At 50.0% G+C, this 18,536-nt stretch overlaps 1 protein-coding gene across 1 annotated transcript; it reads left to right on the top strand.

Annotated features, from left to right (window-relative positions):
* Nucleotides 1-7,030: 7,030 nt before the first annotated feature.
* LOC118686637 (5-hydroxytryptamine receptor 7-like) lies at nt 7,031-18,273 on the top strand. Its single transcript, XM_036382943.2, has 3 exons — nt 7,031-8,040; nt 8,935-9,485; nt 16,552-18,273. The coding sequence occupies exons 2-3, from the start codon at nt 8,974-8,976 to the stop codon at nt 17,321-17,323; spliced, it is 1,284 nt and encodes a 427-aa protein (XP_036238836.1). The 5' UTR covers nt 7,031-8,040; nt 8,935-8,973; the 3' UTR covers nt 17,324-18,273.
* Nucleotides 18,274-18,536: the final 263 nt, after the last annotated feature.

Below are 18,536 nucleotides of genomic sequence, written 5' to 3'. Positions count from 1 at the left end.
CAATTTTATTGTCCCTGGTCTCCAGCCACTGCATCTCCCCAGGATCTGTGGGATTCCTCCTCCAGCTCTGACCTTCATCAGCACGAGCTGCCCTAAAGCAATGCTGGTGACCCTCATATAAATCTATTTATTTCTAAAAATCCCAATTCCTAAATGGACAGGACCCCAGGAAAAGGGGCAGCAGTTTGGGTGGTGTTAATTTGGGTGATTTTTGATTCCCTCGGATTTTTGGGATGGGAGATGCTCCCTGCTGTGCCATGGGCACTGCTGGGATGTGCCAAGAGCAGAGAGCACTGAACCTGCCCCAGCCCAGGGCTGCTCCCTCCTGCACAGGCTGGAGAGCCCAAAACAGGAGAGGAAAATGGGTGGGAAGTGGTTGTACTCGAACAGTCTGGGGTTTCTGTGGCTGAGATGACCCCAAGGTATTAAAAGTCTTTTTCCCAGTCCCACGACCAAAGAAGAAGTGGAGATTCTGCTTTTCCGTCAGTTCTGCTTTTCAAGGTTGTTTATTTTCTCTCATCTATTCCATTCTTTCTCTGGCCTGCTGAGATCTGTCCAGCAGGTTGGGTTGTGGCACAGTCCCTGCCCTTGGGGTGGTGTTGGATTTTTATACTAAGAACTACCTGTACTTTATTTACAATAATTTTCCAATACTATCACCTTTGTTAGACAGTCTGTCTCTACTCTAAACCAGTCCAGAAGTGCCACCATCACAGCAGAAGATGGAGGACAAGAAGAAGGAGAGGAAGGACAGGACACACCCAGATTCCTCCATCTTGCCTCTTGAACCCCCATTCTAAAACCCCCAAAATTCTACTTTTCCACCCTGTGATAAATCCACTACCATTCTACTCAAACCCTTATGGCTTGTAATTGTTTCCATGGGCTAAGATCAAAGGCACAGGTGGTTGTGACTCCTTGCCAAGGTCTCTGAGCCCCCTGCCAGGGTCTGGAGTCCTCCAGGGCAGCCAGAGCAATGTCCTGGGCTCTGACACAACAGAGCCCTTTGGGGGTGTGGGGACCCTGCAGGTACCTGGGGATGGGACGTGTGTGGCACCTTCTGGATGCCACTGCATGGATTTCCTTGGGATGAGCCTCTGCAAGGTGCCAAGCGCCCCTGTCCAGAGCAGATTTTACCATGATATGGGTTTAAATGTTGGTGCAGAGCTGGGGAAGGTCAGGTGGGGACGTTTCCCTCTTTTTTTGTCCTTTGTCCTTCCTTCCCCACCAGGACACTCGTGGTGCTCTGCCAGGAGCTTTGCAGGAGGTTTGAAATGTGACATGGCCCAAAATTTCATGGATAAAGTGTCCAAGGAAGAGCCAGGCCCCAGGGATGTGATGTGTGGGTTTGCCCTGTGCCATGGAGGGCGTGGAAAAAGGGATTATTTAGGGTGGCTGCATCTTCAAACTGATGATTTTGTCAGTAATTTTCCCTCCTCGATCTCCTGCTTGGGTTTAAACTACAAAGGGAGTTGGAATATTCCTCCCTGCACTTCCCAGCCCTATCAAGAACTGAAATATCTTCCTGGAGCGACCCAGGTGTGCCAGGGTCTGTCACAGCCCCCAGATACCCACTGCAGCAAAGCTGGGGAGAAGGAACCACTTATTCCCTGTGCCCTGAATTTTGGGGGGATGCAGAACCCGGAGATGGACCAGAAGAGAAAGCAGCAGAAATGCTGCAGCCAGACAAGGGTCAGAAATCTGAATTTTTCAGTGTGTGAGCCAAAAAACCAATTAATTGTAGCTTCTTTTCTTTTTTTTTTTTTTTTTCTTCCTCTTTTTTTTTTTCCCCTTTTAAATTTTGTGTTTGTTTCTGGCCCCAAAACCTGCTGGTTTTCACCGGGAGTTTGATGCGCTGAGAACCGGTGCCATCTAGGGGACAGAGAGGAGAACAAGGACAGGGAGGAGAACACCGGGGTGGGTTCCACTCCCAAAACTGCAGAATCTGCTCCAGCCTCCGGAGAGCCCCAGCCCAATCCCCTCCATGCCCAGGGCACCGAGCCTGGAGAACCCCGGGCCCAGAATGGGAACCTGGTGGGTGCAGGGCTTGACTCGAGCTCACCCAGCCCCAAGCCCTGTGTGAAAAACAGAAATCATGGAAGGGTTTTGGTTGGAAGGACCCTAAATCCCCTCTCATCCCATGGGCAGGGACACCTCCCACTGTCCCACGCTGCTCCAAGCCCTCTCCAACCTGGAGGCATTTTTAAAATTTCTTTTTCATTTTATTAATTTGCTTTTCATTTCATTGATTTTTTTTTTCATTTTATAATTTCTTTTTGTCCAACCTGGCCTTGGACACTTCCAGGGCGTTGCCTTCAAGAAAAAACTTCTGCCCAAAGCCTGGCACCCAAAAATTTTGGCAGAAAAAGTTTTCATGGAGTGGTTTGCTCCCAGGGGGACAGAGCTCCAGGCTGGTGTCCTGCAGCAATGTCCCCTCCTCCTGCTGCTCCACAGGGACCTGTCCTGCTGTGCTCTAGGAAGGGTTTGGCCAGGAAAGGTTTGCTCTGTATGGGGATGGTCCAGAGGTGTTACAAGATCACAGAATTATTCAGGGTGGAGAAGCCCTCTGAGATCACCCAGGTCCCCCAGCACTGCCAAGGCCACCCCAAGTGCCACATCCACATGGCTTCTAAATCCCTCCAGGGATGGGGACTCCAAACTGCCCTGGGCAGCTGTGCCAATGCCTGATCACCCTTTCCATGAAGAACTTTTCCCAAATATCCAATCTGAGCCTCCCCTGGCCCAGCCTGAGGCCGTTCCCTCTGCTCCTGTCCCTGTTCCCTGGAGCACAGCCCGACCCCCCCGGCTGTGCCCTCCTGTCAGGAGCTGTGCAGAGCCACAAGGGCCCCCCTGAGCCTCCTTTGCTCCAGGGTTTTTCCCCAGGCACTGTCACTGTCATATTTGCTGAAAAATCCTTTCACCAGGGTTTTTCTCCTGAGAAGCTGAGAAGCCTCAGAAAAGAAAGGTAAAGAATAATTATCTGATTGCTTGGAATGTGCTCTGGAGGTTGTTCACCAACAGGTGCATCTTGGATTGATTCCATGAGAATTGCTTTTAATTAATGACCAATCCCAGTCCAGCTGTGTCAGAACTCTGGTCAGTCACAGGTTTTTACTATTCCTTTCCTTTCCTTTTCCTTTCCTTTTACTGTATCCTTTCTCTTTCTTTAGTATAGTTTTAGTATATCAATATAATGTAATATAATGTAATGTAATATAATATAACATTATACTATATTAATATATTATATATAATATTATATTATTTATTATATTAATGTATTATATTAATTAATATATAATTTATATTATATTAATAATAGTAATTGAAATTTATTAATTTGTTAATATTATATATAATGCATAATTATGTTATATACTATATTATCTATATTATATTATGTAATATATTATAATATACTGAATATAATATAATATAATATAATATAATATAATATAATATAATATAATATAATATAATTATTATATTCATATTTATATTTATATGATTATATCTAATATAATTTTCATCTATTATAAATTTATAATTATATAATATATATTTTATATATTATTATAATTATATGTAATTATTTTTATATAATTATTCTCATATATAATAATTATATATAATAATTATTAATAATAAACCATTAAATATTCTATATATTTTATATATTATAATTATATATTATGATTATAATATATTAAATATATATTATTATATATAGCAGCCTTCTGAGAACTTGGAGTCAATTCTCATCTCTCACCTCGTCCTGGGGACCCCCACAACAACACCACAACAATTGGTGACCACCAATTGGCACCAAAGAGGACCTCTCTCTATCTGAGCCCCCAGAATAAATCTGTTCTCTTACTGCACCAGCCTAAAGCCAGTCTCTTCCCAAACCCTTGGGAGAGCAGCAGGAGGACAAGCTGCACTTCCATCTCTTTGAATAAATCACCAGCACTAAGGATAACAAATAAAATCACCAATCAAAATCTGGCAAATGGGTGAGTACAGCCTCAAGCCAGGGCTGAGGGCTTTGTCTTGGAGACTTCACCTAAATCACTTTTTTTCACTCTTTCCTATTTCAGGTTTTTGGGTTTTTGTTTTTTTGCCCCAACTTCCCCAGCCCCTCTGGAAATCCTTTTGGCACCCACCAAGGGCAGCTTCAGGGTGGACAGGAGAGGCTGCAGCCAAAATTTTGTTATCAGGGGCTTCTCTCCCACCTCCTCATCCCAAATGAGCCCTGCAGCTCATCCCCACGTCCCCAGGGCAGTCCCAGCTCCCATCGGGGGAGCCTGGGGGCGCATCTTGCCCTGATGGAGAAAGGAGAAACCCCTGAGAGCCTTCCCAGGTAACCAAAATTTGTAAATCTCCACTAAAAGCTGCCTGTTGTCTGTGCCGGCTCCAGCAGAGGGAGTGAGGCTGCACGGAACGGGATTAAAACACTTCAGCAAATCCACCTTTTGGAGATGAATTATTGGGAATGAATTATGAACGATCCTGTGGATTGTTTTCCTGTGACATTTCCAATTGTTCCTCACCTGCTCAAACAGCAAAATGTATTGGGAGCCTTTAAAAACAACTGAAAAGTTTCATTTATTAATCTTTTTTTTCTATTTTAGGCAGGACCAATAAGGAAAGAAACCACCCCAAAATCCTCTCTCAGAGTTTTAAGTTCCAGGTCAATTTAAAGGTTAAATTTTAAAATTTTAGGTAAATTTTAAAATTACAGCTAAATCTAATGGGATTGGACCCCAAGGCAAGGGATTAATTTCTGGGAGATCCAACCGTCTCTTGGGTACCACATTCCCACCACTTTATTCACTTTATTTGTGTTTGCTGGGTGATTCTGGGGAGATGTTCCTTGATGCTCATCAGGGCTGGTTTTGGGGGAGCCTCAGAGGGAAAGCAGGAGATGCCCATGGAGAGAAGGGGATGGGGTTTGGGTCACTAAAACACCTCAGATTTTGTTATTCCTGATCACAGCACCTACAGAGAAGCTTTGGATACCCCGGGACTGCTCATCCCGAATTTCCCTGCAGGTCAAATCCACCCTTAGGGATGCTCCTTAAAAGCTGAGAGTGCCAAGGGATTCATTTTATCCATCTGGGCAGGCTCTGCCTGCTGGGAGGGAGAAATGTCAACATCTGTGCTGCAGGGAAGATGCTGGACCCGGAAACACCTCGGAATTAATGAGATTTCTCCAAATTTGCATATTAATACCTGCGCCTATTACCTCGCCATTAGACTTAATAGGGCTCAATATTAACAATTAATTGTTAATAAAACAGCCATTTGTACATGAAAATGGAATAATAGATCTGGGCACTGAAGTGCTGGGAGGATTTTGGTCACCCCTCCCCTGCTGGAGGTGCAGGAAACTTTTTATTTTGTGATTTCTGCTTCTTGTTGGTTTGTTTTTTTGGGGTTTTTTTGGCATGGATAATCTTCTTTGGGGTTGATCCCACCTTGCTCCAGCATCATCCCTGCCCCTCCAAACCAAAGGCAGAAAGCTCCAGTGAGTGCTGAGCTGAGGCACGCTGGCCATTTCCTCCCCTTAATTGCCATTAAATGTAATTAGTGCTTCCCAGCTCGCCCCAGAGGCAGTGTCTCAGCAAGGTCACCGTGGCCTGGGGCTGGAGAAATGCTGCACTGAGGGTTTCAGCCAGAAGAATAATAATTATTTTAATTATTTCTTCACATGAGAATTAGCATTTTCCCCTTCTGTCCTCCTCAAAACCAACCCAAGCAAAGAATGTGCCCTCAGGCTGCTTGGTGAGTGTCCCATGAGTGAGTTTCTGTCCCTGATTTTGCTCCTCAAGTTATGAGAGCAGCTCATTTCCCTGGAAAAAATGGGGGAAAACTCCTTTTTGGGGTTCCCAGACCTGTGGGAGGGCTGAAAGGGAGAAGCTGTAGGTGGCATCCTACAGAAATGGGGCTGGGATGAGACAGAGTGGGGTCAGTTCTGGTCCCTGCAGCTCTTGCAGGATTTTGAGGCTCTGCCAAAAGTCCTGGAAGGGCAGAGCAAAGGAAACCCAGGAAACTCCTCATGTCTAAAATCGCTTTTTCTCCTTCCTTCCTCCCTCTCTGCCAGGACATGAACTTGACCTCTGAGCATGAACCAGCTACTTCCAAAGGATGCCTCAAGCACAAAATCCTTCCCTGTCTCTCCTTAGTGTGCAGGAGCTCCTTGCTGTGGTGTTCTCCCAAAAGCAGCCTCCAGGGAAGGTGGAAAAACCCCTCTGAGCTGGAAAAAACCCTCCAGGGAAGCTGGAAAAATCTCTCCAGACTGAAAAACCCCTCCAGGGAAGCTGGAAAAACCTCTCCAGTCTCAGAAACCCCTCCAGGGAAGCTGGAAAAATCTCTCCAGGCTGAAAAAAACCCCTCCAGGCTGAAAAAAAACCCACCAGGGAAGCTGGAAAAACCCCCTCCAGTGTGTCCCCCACCCCGTATCCTCCCTCCAACCCCTCTCCCAGGGCTGGGAGCAGATCTGTGCCTCGGGCACAGATTGTTTCCCTGAAATTCTCCAGGCATCTGGCCCCAGACTGCCTGAGCTGGTCCTTAGGGGGTGTTTTTCTCCTTGGCTGGATTTGTCTGGGTTTGGAGACTGCAGAATCGGGCAGGATTCCTGCAGCAGGGAGTTCTGCAGATCCCCCTTTTCCTCCTCAGAAATTCTGGGTGTATTTGGGAAATCTGAGTGAATTCCCTTGCAGGGTTTGTGCATCAGCCCCATCCCACCCCAGCTCATCCCTGCTCTGGAGGGGCTGGGAAAAAAAACCCACCTGGCATGGAAAAAGAAAAAGGAAAAAAAAAAATAAATCCCGGAGCTCCTCCAGCACGTCCTGGCCTGGTGAGGAAGCTATTTTCACCAGCCTCCCACACACACTGCGATGCTCGAGCAGCAAAGGAGGAACCCCAGCGTTAAGCACAGCTTTAACAGCCCTGCTTTAGCTCACCGGCGATTTCCTTGCAAATGCACTTTTTTTTCTTTTTTTCTTTTTTTTTTTCTTCCCCCCCCCCCTCCGGGAACATCTGCCCCCAAAATCCCTGCAGTGCCTGGCATCACTGAGATTTCAAGGTATTTTTCTGTGCTCTGGATGTCCTGGGATGAGATTCCCACCTCGCTGCCGAGCGCTGGGCTGGGGCAGAGCTCGGGAATCGCTTCCCGAATTTGCCAACAGCTCCACAGCCACATCCTCTCCCCTCCCAGCCCATCCCGAGGGATGCAGGGTGGGCCCCGCACTGTCCATGCCCCCGGGAAGGCAGCAGAGGGGCTGAATTCCCCAGGGAATCACCCTTGGGAACAACCAGTGTAGGAGCTGGCTCTGCCCCGCATCTTCCACCCCAGGAGGAGCAAACTGGGACTGACATCCCTGGGTGGAAATATCAGAGTGACCCCAGCTCCAAAGTCCCCGTGGAACATTTGGTGGGGAGGGAAGTGGATGTGAGTCTCTCATGTTTTTTCCCGGTTTTTGGGGTTTTTTTATAGTCTCTGTTTCAGTTTTCTGGGATTAGGAAAGGCTCATCTTTAGGGATCTGCCTCTCCCTGGCTGTTTGCTGCGTGGAGCTGAAGGAACGTGGGACCCGCTACAACCCAGGAGGGCTGGAAAAATGCATGGAATGAGGGGAAAAACCCTCTCCTGTAAAATAATCCTTTAAAAAAATCACGGGGAAGGGCGCCTTTCCCCGTGCCTGCCCTCCTTGCTGGCTTCCAGGCTGCTTCTCCTGCCTCTCAGCGCTCCAAGGCATCTCCTCAACTTCCAGCCTTTCCCTCCAGATCCTCACCCGCTCCCTCCCATCGCTGCAGGATCCAGCCCGGACCCCCCCCGCCCCGCTCTTTGCTCCTCCCTGGGGCTCCGAGGGAGCCGGGGACCATCTGGGTCCCTGCCCGGCAGAGGCGAGGGGAGGGCGGTAGGAGGGACCGGCGAGGCGGGGAGGGGAGAAGGATGCTCCGGGGGTGGCTCTTTGCTTCCTCGCCCGCCCGGAGCTCGCAGGGGCTCGCCTGGAGGATGTCTCACCCCCTCGGCACAGGTAACTCCGGGAACCCCCCCCATGGCGGCAGCCGGGGGATGCTGCAAAGGGGAGGAAGGGGCCGCAATCCGGCTGGGATTGAAACAAAACTTCAAGGGGGGAAATGGGGTTTGAAACAAAACAACAACAACAATTAAAAAAAAAAAAAGAGAGGATGCAGGTTTGTGCACGATGCTCGGAGCAGCCAGGGGTGAGCCCTGCCCTGAAGTTTCCTTGTCGATGGCAGGGGTGGGATGCCGGGGGTGGGAGCGCGGCCGCGGCTCTCGGAGCCGAGCGTGGTGCTGATGCTCAGGCTCCGGGAGCGAGCTGGGATGCCTGGGCTGTGCGTGGTACCCGGGATGTGCTGCATGCCACGGATCCTCTCCCGTGGCTACCGACAGCCCCAGCGTGGCCACGGCCTGCCAGGAGCGGGGATTTGCGGATTTGCGGTCCCGGCTTTGAAGTTTGCGTGTGCCACGGGCAGGGGATGCAGCGGGCGGGGGCTGTGCCCACGCTGGTGCTGTGGCTCGTGTTGTCGCATGCACAGAGGAGGCTCTGCAAGGGATTAAATGTATGGATGCAGGGGAGAAGTGCAACAGCAGCAGGCACAGCTCGGCAGGGAAACACCATCCACGAGCCGTTCTCTCTGCTGGAATAGCACATGGATGAGCCGGGAGATGTTGCAGGGAGCCCGTGCTCCTTCCCAGGTGGAGAGCGGCTTCCTCCAAGCATCCCCCGGGAAAATGCGTGTCCTTAAGGAGACTTGGGAAGCAGCTTCCTGCCGGGCACGTGAGATGCAGCCGCAGCAAGAGCTCAGAGGGGTGGAGGGGGGTGGTGACGGTGGGCGAGAGGATGAGGGGATATTGGATTTTCTTCGCCCTGTTTGTGACGAGATGTTCTGGTTTGTCACTGGAGGTGTCACTGCTGGGGGAGCGCTGGTGGCGAGCTCGGAGCATGCTGCTGAGGGCCAGCCCCAGGAGGTTTCTGGAGCAGCACCTTCTGCTGGTGGAGAGCGCAGAGCAGCAGCGGCCGGCTCGGGAAGCGCTCCCGAATCCATTCATGACTGAGGAACCTCCCGCCCCAGCCGAGCCCGAGCTGCCGCCCTCCAACCTCACCAACAACGGCACCGACTGCGGCGAGGAGATCCTGCTCTATGGGGACACCGAGAAGGTCGTCATCGGGGCCGTGCTCTCCATCATCATCCTCACCACCATCGCCGGCAACGGGCTGGTCATCATCTCCGTGTGCATCGTCAAGAAGCTCCGGCAGCCCTCCAACTACCTGGTGGTGTCCCTGGCCGCCGCCGACCTGTCGGTGGCCTTTGCTGTCATGCCCTTTGTCACCATCACGGACCTGGTGGGGGGAGAGTGGCTCTTTGGGAAGGTGTTCTGCAACGTCTTCATCGCCATGGACGTGATGTGCTGCACCGCCTCCATCATGACCTTGTGCATCATCAGCGTGGACAGGTGAGGCAGGGGTGGGTTGGTGCCCGGGGCTCAGGTGGGCTCTGATATTTGGGGTGTTGGGAGCTGCTAGGATGGTGTTCCTGGTTGGATCGGTGCTCCTGGAGGTGTTTTTTGCAGGTGATGAGGGTTTTCTCAGTGCCTTGTTCCCTGTGGAAGAGCTGGGCTCAGGGTGTTTTCTCAAGTTGCTTCCCTAAGTTACTTCCTCAGTCTTCCCCCTTTTGGCAGCTGCTTCTCATTGTTCCTGAGGAACAGCACCTGACCTCCATGGAAGGTGTCTGGGCCATGAAACCATTCAAGAAATCAAAAAAAACCCCAGATGCACTTTGGAAATCCAGGTTCCAGGGCTTCTGCAGCCAATCCTGTGGGATTCTGTGCTGCTCCCTGGACTCATGCCTTCCCTAAGGATATCAGCAGCTCCCCACACCCCATCCCAAGATCCCAACCCCCCCGCTTTAGCTCAGTGAGAGCATTTTGTGAGGATTTTTTAGCTTCACCTCCCACACCTGGAGCTGGGAGGGGAAGGCAAAGCCTGCCTGGCAGAGTGGCCAGGCTTGGCCAAGTCAGCACCTTGGTGGCTCTAATTTTAGCAGCTGCGTCAGCGGGGCCATGGCGCTGCCGAGCCGGGGGCCGGGGCTGACGTGCGCTGCCTTCTCGGGGGTCGCTCTGGGCTGAGCTGGCTCTGCTGGGCTGGGCTGGGCTGCTTTGGGAGCTGCAGCTCAAGGAAGGGACACATCCCACAGCTGAGATGTGCCCCTTCAGCTGTGCCACCTCCCCGGTCACATCTGCAGGTGTGACAGCGGGTGACAAAGCAGAAAGGACAGAGAGGATCCTGCTGCTGCCTGACATCCCCCCCACCCCAGGCAAGCCAGCAGCGAGTCCTGCTCCAAAGCCTTCATCCCCACCAGGCACTGCTCCCCTGGGAGATGCAGATCCACAGCTCTGGGCAGCTCAGAGCTGCTGGTAGACAGAAAAAACCCTGCCAGGCCACAGGCAGGGTTCAGCTCTTCTGCTGAACTTGCTTTATTTTAATAATTTTCCTGCTGGGGAAAAAAAAAAAAGCAGGTGTGCTCAGAGCTGGCAGGAGCCTGACTCTGTGAGAGGGAAGGGATGGAATGCAGGAATTAAATAGGAATTAAATGTGTCAGTGCTTCCTCCCAGTGGGTGAGGAGCAGGGAAGTGGCTACACACTAACCAGACTGGCTTTGCTTGAAATGTTCCTTTTCCTTTTCCTTTTCCTTTTCCTTTTCCTTTTCCTTTTCCTTTTCCTTTTCCTTTTCCTTTTCCTTTTCCTTTTCCTTTTCCTTCTCCTTCTCCTTCTCCTTCTCCTTCTCCTTCTCCTTCTCCTTCTCCTTCTCCTTTTCCTCCTTTTCTCCTTTCTTTTCCTTTTGCCTCGCCTTGCCTTCTCTTTTCCTTTTCCCCTTTCCTCGCTTTTCCTTTTTTCTCTTTTTCCCTTTCCCCTTTCATTTCTCCTTGGCCAAGCACATCAACAACTCTCCCCACCCCATCCCAAGTCCCCAAAACCCCGATACATGCAATCCTTTTCCCTTTCTTTTTCCTTTCCTCCTTCTTCCCTTCCCTATTTTTCCTCTTCCCCTTCTCTTCCAATTTCCTTCCCCTCCTTTTCCAACCAACCAATCCCATCCCTTGGAGCAAGACTTTTCCAAACACACACACACAAATAGGAGAGATCTTATCCCAAAAGTCCTTGCCATGGATTCCACTCCTCCACCACATCTCCAGAGAGCAGATCCATACCCAAGGACACCATCCTGAGTTTGATGTCACTTTGTCTTTCCTGGGAAGGAGGGAGGGGAAAGCTGGGTCCCAAGAGGTTTTCAAAGAGCCTGAATTTTCTGGCCTGGGCTTGTCCCTCATGCGTTGGCACAGGAACTGCACCGTGATCAATCAGTTTGCTCCCAGAATTTCGTCCTCACCACGCCATGGGCCTGATGGGGAAGTTGAGTGGTTGCAGGGCAGTTGTCTGGAATGTATTTCCAGCTGGGAAAGGAGAAAACCAGCAAGGATTGAGCAGAGGGAAGGGACTGGGCCATCCCCCCAGCTGTGCCCACCCAGATCGGGTGGGAGGAAGGACAACCTGCAAGTGGAGGGGCCTTGTAGGGTCACTCTGTGCTGGGGCTTGAGGAGGGAATGGGAATCACTGGGGCGTCCTCTGGTGCATATTAGAGGAGGAGGGGACTCAGAGATCCCCAGGAATGGGCTGGGAATTGTGTGAACCATCCCAGGGCGGTGTCTCAAGCATCCTGTGCAGCATCACCGCTCCACATCCACCCAGCATCCCCAGGCAGTGCCTAGAGGTGGACTGAGGATCCAGGATCATGCCTGGATCTCCACTTCCCCCTGAGCCTGGGACAGGCAGGATTTTTCATTTGACTCTTGATGGAAACACCTCCAAAAGCACAATTCTCAAATTTTATGCTGATACAACCAAAAACCAAAAGCACAAGGAGAGCTGAGCTTGCAGAAAAACCTGCTCCAAAAGAGATTAAATTGTTATCTCACTGAGGCACAACCCAAACCTCCCCCAGTGATGGGGACCAGCTCTTCCTCCTGCCCTGTGAGGAAGAAGATGAAAAGCCCTGGTATTTCTCAGAAATAGAAATATTTCCTCTGTTCTGTCCTGAATCCAACTTGGTCAGCACTGTCAGGCCTGTTCCTGCCAAGGAGGAGACCCTGCTTTTATTGATGGCTGAAGTGTCCTCAATATTTTGCTTAGCTTAGATGGAAAAGCTACTTGGTTTGCCCAGGATGATGAGGACTATTAAAATGTAGGCTGCTGTTATTGATTATTAATGCTGAGGGCTTCCTAAAAGCCTCTCGATTGAAGCTGGTAGAACTAATCTTGTCTGAAGCGAGATTTGATTGATTTCCTTTGAAATCAGAAAAGAAAAATGCTGGAAACATCCATCTTCCTCTTATATTTTCCTTATGTAAAAGCCTGCCAATGTTGCAGATTTTTTAATGTCACAAACCAAAAACAAACCACCAACAACAAAAAAAAAATCCCCTCTTTTGGCTGCTCAGCTTTGATAAAACTCTCCATAAAAATGCCAAGAAGCTGACAAAAGGAGCTCCCCAAAGCCCACACATCACTTCTGGCATCCCTGGTGGAGAAAAAAACTCTCCATCCATTTCCCAGGCAGCTCTGCTGGGGTTCTCCCCTTTCCCTGGGAAGTATTTCCCACCCAAAATCAGATTTTATGCTCCAAATTGGGGTCACCCTCGGTAAAAGGATGCTACCCCAAAGTCAGTGGGATAAAAATTGCACAGCATTTTGCTGGATTGCCTCTCCCATGTCCTTCATCCAAACCTTGCCCAGACTGGGTAGATCCTGCTCTGTATCTGGGATGCTCCACCAGCTCTTACTTAGGGCACTTCAGCAGCCTCCAGCTGCCTTTTGTTTCCTCCTCTCCCTCAGCAGGATGGGGCAGGAATGGCATCAGCTTGGAAATCAGAGAAGGAGCTTATTTTGGCTGCAGAGGAGGCATGGAATTGTGGTAAAACAGTGGGGTCGAGGAAACCCTAATTCTGAGCCCTAATTCTGAGGCTCATTTGTCCCCCTGTGTGAGTGCAGATTCATCTTTTCCCAGTTCATCAGCTGCAGGATGGAGAAAGGGGCACCCCAGAGAGGTTAGGGTTGTTTTTTATTGTTTAATCCCTGGCATAATGATCCAAAAATTGAAGGGGGCCTATAGGGAAGCCACAGAGGAACTTTACATCAGGAAACGTAAAGACAGGACAAGGGCAGGGATGGATGGGAGATTGGGAAGGAATTGTTCCCTAGGAACAGGGAGGTCCTGGCACAGGGTGTCCAGAGAAGCTGTGGCTGCCCCTGGATCCCTGGAAGTGTCCAAGGCCAGGTTGGACAGGGCTTGGAGCAACCCGGGATAGTGGAAGGTGTCCCTGCCCCAGAGTTGGATGGATGGGATTTAAGGTCCCTTCCAACCCAACCCAACCCAACCCATTCCATTATCCCCACTGAGTGTAGAGCAAACACTCTGAATTGGCTCATCCATGGGGGCACATCTCCCACCCCACAGCCAAAGGGGCTGGGACCTGCAGGATCAGGGATGTGGCAGGAATTTATTGCACCTGGCATGAGTGGCTGCACCATCAGCCCTGCAAATCCACACCAAGTGCCTGCAAATCCTGGGAATTGCCTCTTGCTACCTGGTTACCCTAAACTTGATTAGCAGCACAACACACACACACACACACACACACACACACAGACAGAGAAAAACTAAAAAAATCTCAAAGGGAGATAATTCCACTCGAATTCCGCTGCCTGCCAGCGCCACCGTGCCTCCTGTAAACACTGCCCTATTTTGAGGGCTCCTTGCTCATTTCAGAATTATTACAAAGACCTGAAAATGGCCCCGTTTCCCCCAGCAGCAGTGGATGAAATGTGTCAGCTTTGCCTGCTCGTTAAACCGCGTCACCGAGTGCTTCCCTCGTAAATTCCTTGAAGTTTCAGCAAATCCCAGGCGGATCAGCTTCCAAAGAAACCTGGTAATAGCATGAGAGAGCGTGGCACACAACTCAGCATGGATTTGTTGGTGAAGTTTGTGGCTTGGATATCCAGAGGGGTGATTTTTGGGGTGTTAATTTGGGAATTGCAGGAGCAGAGCGGGGTATTCTCCCAGCTTGGCCATCAGGAGGGAATGGGTTGCCCAGGGAAGCTGTGGATGCTCCATCCCTGGAAGTGTCCAAGGCCAGATGGGATGGGGTTGGAGCCACCTGGGATAGTGGAAGGTGTCCCTGCATGTGGCAGGGGGGTGGAAATGGATAATCCTGAAGATTCCATCCAACCCAAACCATCCTGGAATTCTCCAAACATAGAGAGTTTTGGTTGGTTCTTGTGACTAAAGCCAGCTCAAAAAAAAGAATATGAGGAAAAAAAGGAAAAAGGAAAGAACAACTCAGTGAATGAATTCAAAATAATTTTATCAGGGAGGCAGGGGAGAAGACTTTAGTCTCTCAATTGATTTAGCAGTCAAGAGGGGAGGAGAAATTAGATTTTTTTTTATATTTTATTTCCGTCTTCTAATCTTGAGGGATGATCTGGAAAAGCGAAATAATCAGGGAAGAGAAAATCTCCTAACACACTAAGACTGACTGTCAGAGAAAAAATTATACAGCAGAGGTAAAATTCTCCACAGATATTTTCCATTTTTTTTGTTCGGCTTTTAGCAGAAAGTAGTCATAGAGCTGCTGCTCTCACTGCCCCTCTGGAGTGACACCTTTCATCCAAGAACAAGTTAAGAGGTGATGTGTTCCTGCCTAAAAATTCCTGGCAGCAGGAGATTGGAATCAAAAAGGCTGTAACAGAACAGAAATCCATATGAGTGGCTCGAGGTTTTTGCAGGATTGATTGGAGCTGAGTAGCAGGCAGATGTTTTCCAGGGGGAATGTCGGCTGACAGCAGCCAACTCCCCCCCTGATTTATTGCTTTACAATTCTAATTTAGCCACAGTTGACACAATTTCTTTATCACACAAACCTCTCCAACAAAAGTCAGGATAGTTCACGTTTACACCCCAGGCACCACCAGGAGCTGAGGGTGGGTGCAGCCTCCAGCTCCTTTCAGGCAAAATAACAAGGTAACTCCTAACCCCACGGGTCAGGACTGGGGAGTCTGTGGGTCACCAGGTGGTTTTGGGATCTCCTACTCCAAACTCCACTCATTTTCCTCTTGAGGGAGAGCTGGACTCCACCACTTTCTCAGCTCCTGGCTGTGCAAGCAAGCAGATGGCTCCAGCTGCTTGGGTCATTCCTGTTTGAGTTTCCAGAGGTCAACAACTGTCAGGGAGTTGTGCAGAGCCACAAGGTCCCCCCCTGAGCCTCCTTTTCTCCAGGCTGAGCCCCTTTCCCAGCTCCCTCAGCCACTCCTGCTGCTCCAGACCCTTCCCCAGCTCCATTCCCTTCCCTGGACACTCCTCATCCCCTCAATGGCTTTCTTGTCATGAGGGGCCCCAAAACTGCCCCCAAACAGCATTGTCGACTCTCCAGCTTTTCTTGCAGGGCTTATCCAGACATATCTTTAAATCTTCCCAAAGGCAAGATTATTTCTTGGTCTCCCAGGGCCATTTTAGCTGCAGGTTGTATTTCTTCAACAAATAAGAGAAGGCTGCAGTGCTTCCCACTTCCCATTAAACACTGCTAGGAGTTATTCCCTTCATCTGGAATCAGACCTGTGGCACATCACTCTGAGCATCACCCACCCCACTCCTGGGTGTCTCCTTGGGAAGGGCAACACTCTGGAGTGAGTTATGTGCCATGGCTGGAAGCTGTTGCATGTTCTCTGTGCAGAATAGGGAAATATTTCTCTGGTGGAAAAATAAAATTCTTAAGGCATTTTTTTATTCCTGAAAATGAAGCTTTTTAAAGTATTTTTATTCCCCAGGAGATCATGAAGAGTTCAGCAGTTCAATGACACCTCGTGTTGTGGACACCCCATCCCTGCAAGTGTCCAAGGCCAGGTTAGACAGGGCTTGGAGCAACCTGGGATAGTGGAAGGTGTCCCCGCTCACGGCATGGGGTTGGAAGGGGATGATCTTTAAGGTCTTTCCAACCCAAACCATGCTGTGATTCCACACATGGGATGATTGCAAGAAAATGAGGAATCAATTTTGGCGTTTAGTCAAGTTGGAATGGGATGGCGTTTAAGGTCTTTTCAATCCAAACCATTCTGTGATTCCACACATGGGATGATTGCAAGAAAATGAGGAATAAATTGAGTTTAGTTGGGTTGGAATGGGATGGCCTTTAAGGTCATTTCAACCCAAACCATTCTGTGATTCCACGCACGGGGTGATTGCAAAAAAGTGAGGAATAAATTGTGGTGTTTAGTCAAGAGATCCCATGCCTGTGGAGATTTTAATTTGCTGAATTAATTTCTTGCCCCCTCTGAGGGCCAAAATTCCCTCACAGCTGATAAGGAGTGAAAATCACCTCAGAGGGAGTGAAAACCACCTCAGAGGGAGTGAAAACCACCTCAGAGCACCCGCCCCTAACCCCTGACAATTCCTCCTCTTCCTCCCCGCAGGTACCTGGGCATCACGCGGCCTCTCACCTACCCCGTGAGGCAGAATGGGAAGCTGATGGCCAAGATGGTCTTCATCGTGTGGCTCCTGTCGGCCTCCATCACCCTCCCTCCGCTCTTCGGCTGGGCCCAGAACGTGACGGTGGAGCGGGTGTGCCTCATCAGCCAGGACTTTGGCTACACCGTCTACTCCACAGGGGTGGCCTTCTACATCCCCATGGCCGTCATGCTGGTGATGTACAGCCGCATCTACCAGGCGGCCAAGGTGAGCGCCGAGAAGCACCGCTTCATGAACTTCCCCAAGCACTACGAGGACGAGGGCGTCTACTGCCTCGAGGCCTCCGCCCGCGCCCACCACAGCTCCCGCCGCACCAAGGCCGCCGAGGAGTGCGCCACGCTCTCCAAGCTGCTCCGCCAGGACCGCAAGAACATTTCCATCTTCAAGAGGGAGCAGAAAGCCGCCAGGACCCTCGGCATCATCGTGGGGGCCTTCACGTTCTGCTGGCTGCCCTTCTTCCTGATGTCCACGGCGCGGCCGTTCATCTGCGGCATCCGCTGCAGCTGCATGCCCCTGAGGCTGGAGAGGACTCTGCTCTGGCTGGGTTACACCAACTCCCTCATCAACCCCCTCATCTACGCCTTCTTCAACAGGGATTTGAGGACTACTTTCTGGAACCTGCTGCGCTGCAGGTACAGGAACATCAACAGGAGGCTCTCGGCCGCCAGCATGCACGAGGCCCTGAAAGCCACGGAGAGGCACGAGTGCATCCTGTAGTGCCTGACCTCCTGCCTCTCCATGCCCTCGCTTCTCTGGCCTCCTAGGGGCTGGCAGGAACCGTCCAGCCCCACCAGACATTGCCACTGAGGGTGATGGTCCTTTCCCTCACCCGGGGAACAAGTGGAGGGAACTTTGGGAACAGCCCTTCCTTCTCACTCTGTCCCAGGTGGGAGCAAGACCTGGGGGGGTTCAAGGTCTACCAACGACTGTGGGCCAGTCACACCACCTTTCTGTGCCTCAGTTTACCCATCTGTTATTAAAGTTAAAAAAAAAATAAAAAAGGAAAAGAAAATAAACCCTCCCAGCCAACCAACCAAGCTAAAAAAAAACTCTAAAAACTTTATAAGACTGTGGCTCTCCACCTTCAAAAAGGGCTCTAATGTCTGTGGAGGGCACACAAAATCCTGTGTAAAGACAACATTGGCTGCACTTCTCTGTGGAATCTGACAGCAGCTCCGTTGTACACCCAAGTCCCCGTGCCATCCCAGCTTATCCGAGCCCTTTTCCCCGAGGTAATTGCATTTCACACCCTGAGCTCACGTCCAGGTTTGCACGTCAGAGCAGAAATACCAATGACCCCGTTCCCCCCACACTGTAGCACTGCAGCACTTGGAGGAGATGAATTTGGAGGGTGAAACACAAACGAACACGGAGTTTCCTTCATGGTTGGATAGGGAAGTTTGACGCCTCCTGCTCATCAGGGCAATGATCAGAGAGCAAAGCCAGATGTGTTTATTGGGTTGTACTGTAATTCATTCCCAGACAAGTGACGTGTGTTCATCATTTGTGGCTAATTGACTCCATAAAAGCACGCTTTGGTTGACAACAGAAAAAAAAACCATATAATTTCCCTGACAGCTTTACGGTATTTCGGTATGATGTCCAGCAAGCTTGAAAAAATACACTGAATGATGTTATCTTTTTCTTAAAAAAAAAAAGAAAAAAGAAAAAAAATAAGGTTTGGTTTCCTTATTTTGGCGTAGAATCTTTGGTCTCTAAAGTGTCTCTTCACTTTTTTTTTGTGGTGATGGGAGTTGCTTTCCTGCAGTTGTCTTTCCTCATGATCAGCCTTGCAGTTTCAAACTTGCAGCCCCACAAACTTTTGCCTGTTTGATCATAATATCATAAAATCCCAGCATGATTTGGGTTGGAAGGAACCTTAAAAATTCATCTTAAAAACCATGGGCAGGGACACCTTTCCCTATCCCAA

The sequence above is a fragment of the Molothrus ater genome, chromosome 4 (assembly GCF_012460135.2).
Source record: "Molothrus ater isolate BHLD 08-10-18 breed brown headed cowbird chromosome 4, BPBGC_Mater_1.1, whole genome shotgun sequence".
NCBI lineage: Eukaryota > Metazoa > Chordata > Aves > Passeriformes > Icteridae > Molothrus > Molothrus ater.
Note: the sequence above shows the minus strand (reverse complement) of the source record. Positions and strands in the feature narration are given on the sequence as shown.

Coding starts and splice junctions, on each gene's coding strand:
- LOC118686637 (XM_036382943.2), top strand. CDS start 8,974: ATGCTGCTGAGGGCCAGCCCCAGGAGGTTTCTGGAGCAGCACCTTCTG. Junction 9,486..16,551: donor TGCATCATCAGCGTGGACAG/GTGAGGCAGGGG, acceptor TCCTCCCCGCAG/GTACCTGGGCATCACGCGGC.